We start from the raw sequence: 13,696 nt of genomic DNA, 5'->3' as shown, positions 1-13,696 counted from the left end.
AAAAAGAAATTTTACAGAAATGTTGCCAGCATTTTAACAAATCAAACTAAGTAACTTAAAACTAGAGGAAAAGCCACTGTCCATCATCATTGGCAATCCCTCACAGTCAAGGATGATTGTCTTCCATGATTGCCTTCTGTGGCAGGGCACCTTTGGTTCCTGCCACTCTAAGAGCTTTGAGCAGGCTGTGGAGCAGCCGGCATGTGTGATGCAGCCTAATGAGGTGGTCATATGGCTGCAGGAGTGCTCCTGGATTAGAGGATGGGGCTGAGCAACTTTAGTTTAAATCCAAACCCTCAGAGCTGAGCTGGCAGTTGCTGGACAGAGCCAGAGAGAGAACTTCACCAGCCAGAGCTGCTGCTCCCAGATCACCTGGAGTACAGGGTAGGAGCTGTGGGGATGGAGGATGTTCCTGGTCCTGGGGAATGACCTAAAGCTACATCCTGCTATGGATGGGGCTGACTGTGGTGGGATGTTCCCCAAGAAATGCCACACCAGTGCCTCCTTTGTGAAAGGCGAGTATTGGTCAGCCCCCATGACCTGGTGGGTTACCCCATAGAGGGGACAGGAGAGAGGTCTAGGCATGTCATCAGGCCTGAGACCAAGGGGCGTAAGGCCGAGTGCCCCAGTGAGAGGGTAGAGTAGTGGGCCCAGTGATGGCATGTGAGAAGGCTGCGTAGAGTAGGATCTGTGTGGGTGGGCCTGAAGGACTACACATTGGCCACGTAAAATAGGGTCCACATGGGTGGGCCTGAAGGACTGTCCATAAGCTGGGTTTAGACATTGAGTGAGCTGTGTTCGGAGGGACCTGAGAAGGTGGGTCCATATGAGAGAGAGAGAGAGGGCGAGCCACTCAGTAACCTGACCAGAGAAACCTTTGACTAGTCAGTACTGGGGCCAGGACCAGAATGTTTGAAGGGCCAGAGCACCCACCACAAGGGATGCCCAGAGCCAGGGTCCTGGGCTTCCGACCGGCCTAGAGGCAAGGCCAGGGCTGGTGTGGCCAGAGTTCCCGGAGAGGGCCACTGCCAAGAAGGAGAAGGGTTCAGGGAGCTCGGCAGCCCAGAATGAGAGCAGAATAGACCACCTGAGACAGAGGGATCCAGTTGGGGTCCAAACATGAGGCGGGTATAGAAAGGGATCCATCATGGAACCAGAGCCATATAGTGATGCTATCTGCAAAGGTATGGGACATGGTATAAGGGAAGGTTTGGAGCCGTGTATTACACCCTTGGCATCAGGCAGTAAATGGGCAGCCTCCCACCTTATAAACACCTAATTAGATACATCAAAGGCATGGCAGGAAAGGCAGCTGAGCAGACTGCCATAGACAGATGGGTGGGCCAGTGATTTGACTGGCCACGAGATGGCCTCCTGTCACACCTTAGCTATGGGTCTGAAGACCAGTCTTGGAACAATAGGTTCTGTTGCAACTCAGGCACGTGTTTCCATGCAAGGCGGGTGGCTCTGGATTCTTGGTTTAGTCTGCAACACACTGTTTCTGCTGCTCCCACTTTTTCATCTCCGGTTGTTGTTGTGATGTTTCAAAATACTGAGATCATTGTGGCAGACTCAGGGTAGTCCTAGATGATAGTCTTCCATGAGTTGATGTCAATGTTGCATTTTTTCAAGTTGGCCTTGAGGACATCTTTGAAACACTTTCTCTGCCCTCCTCTTGAGCGTATGCCTTGACTAAGCTGGGAGAATAAAATGTGCTGTAGGAGTCTGGAATTAGACATCTGGATGACGTGGCTAAGCTAGTAAAGTTGATGTTGGATGATCATCACATTGATGCTCATGGTGTTTGCTTGCAAGAGGATGCTAATGTAGGTGCGTCTGTCTTCCTATTGGATTCAAAAAATCTTCCACAGGTAGTGTTGATGGTACATCTTGAGTGACTTGAGGTGCCTCCTGTATGTTGTCCACATTTCAGCTCTGTACAGTAAGGTAGGGATCATGGCTGCTTCATAAACCATGAGCTTGGTTTCAAATCTGATGTCGTGATCTTCAAACACCACAGGCATCCAAAGGCTGCACTTGCACATTTGAGGTGATGTTGCATTTCTTTATTCTCCTGACTCTCACTGTAAATCTGAATTGCCAAAGCTGGGGACTGCTCATTAGGCGCTTATTGATGGACGACCTTAGTCTTCTGAGCGTTAAGCATCAGTCCCATTTTCTTGTATGCCTCAGTAAAGTTGTCAGTGGTTGCCTGAAGTTCTGCTTCTGAGCGATCACACACTACAGCATTATCAGTGTACTGGCACTCAGTGATTGACATTGAGGTAGTCTTGGTTTTGACTCAGAGTCAGCTGAGATTAAACAGCTTACTATCTATTTGGTAGTTTAGCTCTACTCTGACTGGAAGCTTGTTGGTGGTCAGATGTAGCATCACAGTAAGGAATATTGAGAAAAGTGTTGCAGTGATGATGCAGCCTTGCTTAACTCCAGTCTTAACTTCAAAGGAATCTGTGATAGGCCCATTACTGAGAACCACCGTTCGCATACCATCATGGAGCAGGTGAGGAATGGTGATGCATTTCAGTGGGCATCGATACCTCAGAACGATCCTCCCCCCAGTGCTTCTTGGCTGACAGACTGGAAGGCTTTCATGAAGTCATGAAAAGCCATAGAGAGAGGTTTATGTTGTTCCCAGCATTTTTCCTGTGCTGGTGAGGAATGGCGATCATGGTAGTTGTGCCTCTTGATACCCTAAACCCACACTGAGATTCCAAGAGGAGCTCTTCAGCAAGTGGAAGGAGACAGTTCAGGAGGGTTCTCACAATGATCTTTCCTATCAGGGGCAGCAGGCCAGTCCCTCTGTAATTTCCACTGTTGGACCTGTCTCCTTTTGTTGAAGGTTGTCATGATCATGGCATCCCTGAGGTCACCTGGGATTACCTCATTATTCCAAATCTATAAGATGAGGGCATGGAGCTGTGATGTGAGCTTCTCCCGCCTGCTTGAAGATTTCAGCGGGGATTCCATCAGCTCCAGATGCCTTGTCGTTCTTCATCTGCTTGATGGCTTTCCTCTCCTCACCTCACCTCATCGAGGGTTGGAGGGACTCCAAGATCATCTCTGACTGGGTGTTGTGGGATGGAATTGAGAACATTCATCAACAACAGATTCTTGATTAAGAAGGTCTTCAAAATGTTCCTTCCAATGGACATTGATGATTCCCTTTTCATTGATCAGGTCTCCTCCATCTTTAGGTCTCAAAGGAGTAGCCCCTGAATGCTTTACCATAGGTGGCTTTGGTGGCACTAAAGAAACCATGAGTATCATAGATGTCAACAAGAAGTTAAATTTGCTTTGCCTCGCCTTCCCACCATCTGTTCTTCATATTGAAGGTCCTCCCTTGGACCTTTGCTTTGGTCCTCCCTTGGACCTTTGCTTTGGCTTGTTGGTGATTCAATTTCTTTTGCTTGCAGTTAGCGTCATTCTACCAACCACAAAAGGCCTTGTGCTTGCAGTCAATTAACTGCTGGATCTCCCAGTCATTCTCATCAAACCAGTCTTGATGTTTCCTGGTAGAGAATCCAAGTGTCTTTTCACAGGCACTCATGACGGAGGACTTGAAGGCACCCCAAGCACTGCCAGCAGTCTTCCCTTGTTGTTGATTGGAATTCACCAGTTTTTCATTGAGGCGCTGGTGGAAGAGGTCTCTTGATTTGGCCGTTGAGTCCTTCAGCATTGACCTTCTGTCAGCACTGCTTCTGCTGCAGTCATCATTTGGGAGCCAGTTTCAGTGACATAACTGAGCAGATGAGTCAGTGAAAGGTCCAGCAATTGTCAGCTCCTAGAATAACTCGAGTGATGAGGCATCTTTGTGATCCAGGGCACGAATGATGACGTAGTCAGTCAAGTGCTAATGCTTACATTGTGCGTGTTGTCATGATGCCTTGCACCTGTTTTTCAAGAAGAGGATGCCATTGGAGTTGACCTTTCCCACTCCTTTGCCAATGGTTCCATTCCAGAGGTTTGAATCCCTTCCAACTTTGGCATTGAAATCACTGAGCACAATAAGCCTGTCTCCCTCCAGAACATCAAAATGGACTTGGTCAAGGTTGGCATAGAATTCCTCCTTGGTTTTCTCAGTGACATCAAGAGTAAGGGAATATATGCTGATGACAGTGGTGTATTGGCTCCCTGCCAGTTTGAGACAAACAGTTATGAGCTGCTCATAAATTCTGATAGGAAATTGAGTTGGTTTATTAGTTCATTCTTAATGGCAAAGCCAAGCTGGCATTCACTTGGCTGTTTACTCTTCTAGAAGACAGTATAGACACTTCCTTGCTCTTTGAGCTGCCCATCTTCCACTTACCAGCTCTTGCTCAGTGCAATGATATCAGTGCTGTGTCATCTGAGTTGTCAAGCCATGACTGCAGTGCGGCGCTCTGGTGTTCATGGTTAGGATTGTCCATGAGAGTCCTGGTGTTCCAGGTACCCAAATTGATTGTGTGTCTTTATTGATTTCAACCACAGTAAAGGTGATCCCACTGGGTGCAGTTATCCAGTCAAAAAAAGAGAGGCAGACTATGTTTAGGGCACCTTTTCTAACCCCCTCCCCATGTGGGGTGAGCAGAGCAGATCCTAAAGAGGGCTGCTTAGTTGCAGTTACAGCTGCCAAATAACACTCCTGCCTCATACAAATGCTAGGTGACCTACTTGTAACTGCCATCTTCATGCCAATTCATGACTAGGAGCTTCCGGCCCTCACAATCCTGCTGCCGTCATCACTAATGAGTTGCTAAAGGGCTTGAAAAATGTCCTAAAGCTGTTTACATGGAAGACGCCTGTGCATTATTTCTTTTATTGTGGAGAGGCCACTGTCCACCCACAACCTGATATGAGGATGTCACATCATGTTGCCAATAGTCCCATATTGCAATGGGATTTGGGAGATGAACCACTTCTCTTGCAGGCCTCCTTTTCCCCAGAGACCCCTTAATCTCTGATGAGGTTTGGTTTGAAGGAAAGAGATGGATATCCCTGCAGCACAACTGGGGACTCGCACATTGTTTGTTCCCAAGCCTGAGGCTGTAGGGAATTTTCATCCTATTCCTTAAACCCTTCAGCACTGGGAACTTACTTCGGGGCTTGAGGAAAGTGGCCAGAGCAAGCGCTAGAAGTGTAACTCCGGTGCATCTCTGGTGTCATGAAGCCATGAGAGCTGCACAGCTCTCACCAACTTTGCTTCCAGGGTGCTCCCTTGACTTGCTGCACAAGTGAAAAAAAACCTTGCCACTGAACTTTCCTATATAAGTTCCACAGGGTTTGCTATTTGGCAGGCAATGAAATTAGGATCATTGGCAGGCTGGGAGCTGGAGAGGAGAGAAGGGGAATGGGGGAGGCCATACCAGCCAGTTGGTTACAGTGACCTCCAAGTCTTCTTGATCTGGGACCTTCAAGATGGACTCCTTCCCGTGTGGAGCTCCCTGCAGCCATCTGAAATAATCTGGCTGGTCTGTGAAGGAAGGATTTGGAGCTTATAAACATTCTCTTGACAAACTTCATTTATTGTGCTCCATTTTGGTTGAAATGATACCATTCCTGGTGCTGAGAAATGCTCGCTGCACTGGGAAGGCCACAGTTAAAGCTGTACGGTGCTAGCTCTGTTTTTCGTGAAGTAAGTGGGATGCTTTTAACCCTTCTAATGCATTAGACCACACAAATATGCACACATGCAATCACAGACCACATATCTGTGTTATATCTACAGAGCCCTTAAAGGAGTTAAATAGATTGCACAGGTAGTCCGTGATTTTGAAATGCCATGGATTGTGGGATACCGTTGTTCAGGAGTGGAAACTTCAGATGGCAGACATGCAGACACTCGCTCTCTGTGGTTAGTGGTTTCTGTAGCCCTGCTTCAGCATCTGCTGCATCTGGCTGCAGAAGTCTCTTAGCCCTCTTACGGAGATGGGTGCTGCCAGGGATCCTGGTAATAGAAGGGACTGTAAGAGGTGGTCTCTGGCATGAGGTGGCACCCTAGTGTTTGAAGCATACAGTAATTCTGCAAGTATATGAAACAATCGTTTCTGTTTAAAGCAATAAAGGAAAATAATCTCTTATACCTAGAGTTGGTGCGTGAACTCCCCACACTCGCTGCAGAGCCTAAATAAAACTATTTGTACTGTTTGAGCTGGAATGATAAAGAGCAGAATCAGTGCAGTTAAAGAACTGATGCAATGATTGTGAAGGAGATATGTGGAGCTAGCAATTAAAAACACATCCCCCTCTCCGAGCAGGAAGTGGGGTAGGTAGGAGAGGGATGTCTACAACCAAAGGAATCGAGATTCGCAAGGTGTTTTGACCCACCAGTCTACTCAAAGCAAATTACAGAAAAAAATCCTCTCGCCCATACCTGCTCCTACGGGAGGGCTCTATGCCCAATGCAGTCCTCCGGAGGATGGTGAGGTTATCAGTAGCCATGGTCCACCACTCACACAAGGACTCTACGTTCTCAGTGTGTCAGAGAGCGGGTCAGCAGCTCAAGGTGGTGGTCCCGTGGCTCTGAGACTGGGGGGGTGAGTCCACTACTTTTCTGATGTCCAGATGAGAGTGGGGAGGATGCTTCTTTCTCCATGCAGATCCCCAGCGCAGAGCGCACATACTGCGGGTTCTGTGGATGTAAATGGCAGAGTATCTTTTTAAAAATGCATGTGTGTATTATATGTGTATGTAAAAAAAAACAACCTGTTTCTGCAAACAGTAGCCTGGATGCTTTCTGGTATACTAGGCAATACTGTAACTGTGGTAGTTAAAAATCAGGAGCATGAAAATTAACCTTTAAAAAAACCCTCTGTTCCTTAGCAAAGCACTGCTATCCCAAACAGACTGCGTGGGCTTGGGCATTAAAGGAGGGGGGGAAAAAAGATTATAATAAAAAATAGACTGCAGGCATAGAATGAACAGTTGCCGTGACCTTGCCTTTTGTATGCCATTACACAATTCAATGGCAGTCCACTCAAACCTTGCTCTCGATCAATATCCTATTAAAGCAGCACAAAAAGTCTCTATAAACTTAGTGGTTAGCTATGTTTATAAATGGAACTCAGCATAATTAGATGGTCAATAGCAGGCTGTACTTGTAATTTTAAAATGAACATCACACATTTCATATCTGTTGTATTCGGCAAAACCTCTTTGAACCTAATAACACAGTATACAGGAGACAAAGGCCTTGCTAAAAACCTCAGCTACCCTTTCTTTCCTGCCTCAAAACATAGTACATTTCCCTCTGCTTATTAAGTCATAATCTGTGAAGAAAATTATTAGTCAAATGCAGTGTTTCTTATTTAACCTTAAACACAGTGTCAATTTGCTGCAGTGTTACACATGTAATGATCCTTGTTTCATCCATGTCTTGTAAAAACAGTTTAATAAAAGTGGAAAAACAGAAATACGACGCACATTAATAACTACGAGACAGTGCCATATTCCAAGGAAGACAAATGCCAACTTGGCTGGTTTTATTTAGTGGGTTTCCTGTACTCTAATACATTTCCAAAATAAATTCTCCGATCGAATTAAGTCAGAGGGGTTTGGTTAATTTTTCTTGTGTTTTTCTTAACATTTTTGGTTAAGAAAAACACAGGGATTTTAACCTCTCTGAATTAATAAATGGGTGGCAATGGGGATAGCCTGTCAATGGTGCCAGAGCATTCCCCAGAGCTGGGCTTCATCCGGAGCAGAGCCATGGCTCTGTGCTCCCTGCTTGCAGCCCTGATATACCACAGATTGATCAGCCTGGGAGGAGAACTGGTCCAGTGTTTCAGGCAAACTGTCTTCTGCCTCTTCCAAGTGATTGAAATGTATCTCATGTGCATTGGGTTCCTGCGATGTAGACCACCCTGTCAGCTGAAATTGGACCCGTGACCACATCGGTTCACTTAAAAGCTCCACGCACATCAGTCAAGCTAAGGTTTAAATGAAAGGCCCGTTCTTTATCCAGGAAAACACCTTACTCTTCCATCATGTCAGAGGCATGGCTCTATGTCAAATGACATCTTGCTGTAGGCATGGAGCATATTGTTTTGACCCAGAGCTGAAATTTCCAACCTGCCTCTCCTGTTTCAGATGCGGCCTTCAGCCATTTATTGGTATTTTTCTGAAGAACTTTTTTTATGAGCGTTAAAACATCTTTGGTGTGATCAGTAAATCTCAGGCTCTCATTTGTGTATACTTCAGTACAGTAAAGGTATTACAGAAGAGAGGAAATTTCAGCTATGCCAGTGCTCTGGATAGTGCCAAAACATGTTATTGGTACATCAGGCTAAGAGGTTCACGTGTTGGATAATCATATGTTGAAATGGTAAAGCTCAGTTTAGGCAGGGTTTTGCCCAATTTCGATACCTTTGATCCCTCCACCTACTCTCTGGCAGTAGAGTGTTGATGTGGACTCCTGCAAATACACATGAGCGTGACCTTGTCTTCTCATTACTGTTCTGGTTAATGTAAAACGGGTAGGCTGTAAAGTCATCATGAGTGCCCGGAGAAAGAATGTGTAAACCAGATTAAATGTATATACCTTTATGGCATGTTGTCTTGCAGAACAGAAAAGTAAATCTAAGAGCCAAAAACAAAACAGCACGCTTCCTTCAGCCAGAGTCTAAGGCAAGAGTTAGTAGGTGTGGCTCAGGGTGAAACAGCAATAGAAAGCATAGATCACTTTAAGCAAAATTCAGACCGGAAAAGGAAAAGACCTCCTGCTAACTAGAGAAAAGGGAGTTAACTCTTCCCTGGTTGGAGGCTGCACAATGGCAATTTCTGCAGCCAGTTTACAGGAAAGCATTGCTTCAAGAGCAAATTAATTGAGAAAAGAAAGCCCATATGAAAGATAACCAGCTTACATGCCTGAGAAATAAATCGAAAACCCTTTTCCGTTGTGGAAAGTTTACATCTGTGGCACTGCTAAGGTTAGTGACCTTGAGTTAGTTGTAACAGGACAGTCGTTCACTTGCTTGAGCCGCAGGCCTTGTAAATACTCACATTAGCACAGACATTTTAAACATAATTTACACTTGAGCATTTAAAAAAATGTTGTGTTCTTTGACCTGTCCTTTGTTATGTGGCTGTCCTCTTACAGCCTTCATCTTGCTCTTCAAGTATGACAAGGTGTCCTAACACACGGCAAACAAACCCGGTTATTCAAAATGTGTGGACGCCCGAGATTACTTGCTGTTTCCCCTTCTCCTCTGTGGATAGTGTCTGTGCTACCAGCTCTTCCTCAATCCCACCCCACCCTTCTTCAGACTACACGTATTATGTTGAGATCTGCAATCACGCTTCACAAGTTTTTACATAGGGCCAACTTCAAGATTTGGCCAGCGTTGCCCAGGGCTCTGGGGGAGATTAATGGGGTGGGGCAATTTATCAGCACAGGTTTTTCCTCCGTATCTGTCTAAAATAAAACTATTTAATAAATCTTACAATGGCTGGGAAATTCATTGCCCCTTAGAACGAAATGGCGCTTTAATTTAGTGCCTGCCTTTTTATGCTTCTGTTTGGAAAATATTAAGATTAACCTGTAAATTAGGCCTGGGTAGGTCTGAGACGCAGGAGGATTGATCAGCAAAGGGTTTACAAAGCAAAAATCTGTTTGGCAAAGAAGTTGCTGAAAACTGTGGAGTAGATGCTGCAGAGTACCTTTATGATTGATTTCCGTTCAAGTCAGACTGACTGCAGTATGGTCATTTTTCTAACCCATAACTGCTCACACTGCAGCAGTCTGCTATCTGCAGGGTGTCTGAATTATAGCAGTCCATGTCCATGTTACCTTTTACACAAATTACTTACACTGGTTTCTTTTTCCATGCAAATTCATCAGTTTTACAGCCTCTTGTAGCTCCTGTCAGGAAACTAGCAGAAAGCACAAATTGATAAAATGAGTTAATTTTACCATACTTAATTTTTTTCCTTGTTTTAAAGAGCCCATCCTCTCGTATGCTCAGTGCACAGGAAGCATATTATAGTTAAAGGAAGATAACAAAGGATTTGAGTGTTCTTGCCATGAATTATTTCCCAGGTTAATTTCTTTTAATGATCCTGCCAGATTTTCTCAAGTTTTAATAGAAGCATTTACCTCCCAGCGTATGCATTTAAAAGTCCATTGCTGTCCACACTGTTCCTTTTCTGTTTCAAGGACAGACATTTGTAAAAGAGCCTTGTTTCTAGATTGGCAAACAACAGCAAAGTGTCTTTTGGGCATGGTGGGCTAGCCAGAGGGCTAAACAATTGTGTCGATCCTGAGAGGGGCGGTTGCCCAAGATTTGGGCTGAAATACTGGCCTAATTGATACCAGTCGCCGAACTTCCATCAAGCCTGGATTTCACCCTGGATGAGTGGTGCAAGTTAAGGCACCATTTGCTCTTCATTGCCTCACTCCTACCATGGCAAGTGAAAAGGGAGCCAGGTTCATTGACTGCAGACAATTTTTCTCTCGGTACCCTGTCTGGGAAGCTCCCGTAAAGTCAGAAAGAGAGTATCCCTTGTCTCTGCAAAACAGGGTTCTCAGATAAAACGTTCCACGTTCACCTTACACATACTGCAGAACGGGCTGCGTTGCAGGAGGCTGTCAGACGGGCAAGGCAAAGCATGCTCCATAATACAGACTCCAAAGCAGTATTCTCCTCCAAATGGCAGTGCAATCTTATACCATACAGTGGGTTTCATTGACAAAGACCTCGCCTTGTGTATTTTATATTAGGTAGCTGCATGCCTTTTTTTTATTCCGCATGCTCAGCATGGCTCTATGCCTGTAAAATTTTAGAAAAGGAATTTATAATACCTTGCACATAGTTAGTGCTGTGGGGTATGTCACATGGAAGCTAGGTGAAATCATAGCAGGATGGCCCTCATAAAAAAAACTTTCAGTACTGGAGGAAAAAAAGGGCAGAAGGCAATTTTTGGATAATGGTGTTGTGAGGCCAGTTCTGTCTGCAAAAAGCTGATGAGAGCCCCAAAAGTCTCAGCCCCTTGCCCCCCTTGGAGATGCCACAGTGGTCCTGAGAAAAAGTGTCTACTGCTGTCTATACAAGCTTGCAGACGAGGCCAGGCATACTGTCGGCCTGTCTCTTATTCAGAAGTACATTCAATAAGCCAATTCCAGACCTAAAAATAAAAAATAAAGACGTTTCAAGAGATTTCACTCAGATTATAATATGGCAGGACTTTCTTAAAGGAATCCACAAAAGATGTTGTTACAAATAGCTAGAATTACTAGTACAAAAAGCAATGACCTTAGGAGAAAGTAAAAAAGAATCTTAATCATACAGAAGTATTTCCCCAATAAACATTATACCTTCTTGATTAAAGTGCCAAATCCCTCACTTCCCACCTCCCTTCCCTCCCCAAAACTGAATGCATTTATTTATTAAGGAGAGAGTTGACACTGAAATGCAGTGAAAGCATTACTCACCTGACTTACTGACTGTAATCTGCTTTTGTCTCCTTAGCGCCAATAGCTGCAGGAACAGGCCCTAATTTCTCCCTCTCAGATTTGGAAAGTTCTTCATACTACAGCATGAGCCCAGGAGCTATGAGGAGGTCTTTACCTAGCACATCCTCTACCAGGTAATTCAACTGGGACATGGCATTGGGTTGCTTGTGAAACCTAGATGACAGTCACTGCTCATCTGGAAAAGTTGTAGTTACATTATTGGGCGTGTTGTGTTGGGGGTAGGGAGCGTGTAACCTTTTCAGAATCGCAAAGCTGAGTGTTCATCCTAGCTTCAATGAAAGCTACTTATTTATATTCCAGCCTTGGAAAAAAGCTTCATAGAGGTCCCAGTTAATTTCTCATTTACACCGTTTATAAACACAAGTAATTCTGCTGAAGCCAATAATGTTGCACTGGTCCAAGAGGAGAATCAAGGGCACAATGGGACATGTCACTTCATCTTGATGATAAGGTCCTTGAGTATTTTTGCATGGAGCTCTTCCAAGTAGGGACAGCAGCTTGCATTATATACAAGGGAAAATTAGACACCAGACTTCATATATTCTTTATAAATTTAAAAATGTTAACAGTGAAAATGATATAGAGCTGAGGGCTTGGCCTTTAATATATTCACATTTTGATACGGCGTTAAGAATTTTGTGACAACCAAGCAACCGAATTTTTGATGCTGGCTGCTATCCAGTGCGAGCCTGTGGCTTAGATGCTAACTAACAGACAAGGGTATATATATTTTTTTTATCCTGTCCTTTTACTTTAACCATCCATGAGATTGGATTTATAAACAAGCCCGGTCATTACACCCATCTTGAACACTGTTAAGAAAACAGATTGATTTTTTCCCCCCCCAGTCAAAATGGATCCGTTTTTTCAGACATGATACACAATTCTAACTTCAAACTGGAGTGCTTTAGGTTTTGATCTCAGTCTGCAGTTCTACCAGCATTGCAAAAAACAAGCACACAATAAAAATGCCCTGTAGTTTGAGTGCAGCTGTCATTTTTATTTTCTAAAAAAGCTTTAAGACAGTCTCTTAGCAATAACTTTTTAGCTTACAATGTGCAGTGATTGAAAGAACATTCTGTATACTTGTGCTCCAGCAACACTGTGCAGCTCAGCAAATAAGGTTCTCATTACATGTGGCAGTAATCAGTTTAAAAGTTAGGGCTGTTTCTTTTTTCACATTTGTACTGCATACTGTACGTGCAGTGCTCATCATTGGACTCGCTTAGAGAGAGAGTTTTGTTGCAAGTCCAGGAGTGAAGAAGTCAGGTTACTTAAAAGCTCAGTTGTTCTCCTTCTATTTTTTTGCAAATAACTAGCACTGATAAGGAGCCTATTATAAACAGCATGAGTTGTTAATAACTTGCTAATATGTTTGTTTTCCTCTCATTAGGCCGCTCCCAATCAGAAAAAAAAAATTATTCCTTAAATACACAGACTCAGCAGAATTATCAGGCAATGACTGTATTGTATGCACAGAATTTACCCTACTGACATATAACAGGGGGGTTTTTAAATAAGGAATGGCAGAACCTGCATTCCACACATACCCAAACTATTCTCCCGATAGCTCATAGAAAACTTCAAAACCTTTCAGTTCTTACCTAAGCACATCTTTGGGTGAAGCCAAAGTCTGTCTTGCCTGAGTAAAGGCTTCGGGGTTGAGTTGCGTGGGTATTGTGCCAGCAGAATGTTTTATGTTCATGTAATAGGTCCCTGATACACAAAGCGATCTAATCTTGCTTCATGCTATAGCGTACTTGGTTCTTGAATGCTTTACAATTGATGGTAGAATACACCTTATGGCAGAGCTGTCCAACTGGTGTCCTGTGTGCTGCGTGTGGCTCACAAGGGGTTAACATGTGGCCCGTGGGCTCCTACGCAGCCACTACTCCTCTCACTGCTCTTGCAGCAGCCATAGCTGGGTTGTCTGGGCTCCCCTTCCCTCCCCCGGGTTCTGGCTCCTGCGTGGTAGGGGAGGTGCCAGGCTGTGCAACATTTTGCAAAGAAGGGAGCTAGGTTGTCCAGGCTGCACCTCCAGGTGGGCTGTCTGCACAACATGCACGGCTAGCAGGGAAATTGGGGTGCATGACCAGAGAGGGGGGCTGCACATGGCAGGGGAAAACTGGGCCATGTGCCTGGCTAGGAGGGTTGGGCTGTACACGTGGTGAAGGGCAATAGGGTTGTACGCACAACAAGGGGAGGGACTCAGAGGCTATGGTGTGCAGG

At 44.7% G+C, this 13,696-nt stretch overlaps 1 protein-coding gene across 6 annotated transcripts in view; it reads left to right on the top strand.

The window, feature by feature from the left end:
- The window catches only part of NFIA (nuclear factor I A), a 359,137-nt gene that overhangs the window by 265,225 nt on the left and 80,216 nt on the right, over positions 1-13,696 (top strand). For all 6 annotated transcript variants that reach the window (XM_019501201.1, XM_019501205.1, XM_019501204.1 and 3 more), the window contains exon 5: positions 11,463-11,580. In XM_019501201.1, coding sequence (XP_019356746.1) covers positions 11,463-11,580 — 118 coding nt within the window. The remainder of the gene's footprint in view (positions 1-11,462; positions 11,581-13,696) is intronic.

The sequence above is a fragment of the Gavialis gangeticus genome, unplaced genomic scaffold (genome assembly GCF_001723915.1).
Source record: "Gavialis gangeticus isolate Ggan-Ray unplaced genomic scaffold, GavGan_comp1, whole genome shotgun sequence".
In the NCBI taxonomy this organism is placed as follows: domain Eukaryota; kingdom Metazoa; phylum Chordata; order Crocodylia; family Gavialidae; genus Gavialis; species Gavialis gangeticus.
This window is presented reverse-complemented; position numbering and strand designations above follow the sequence as displayed.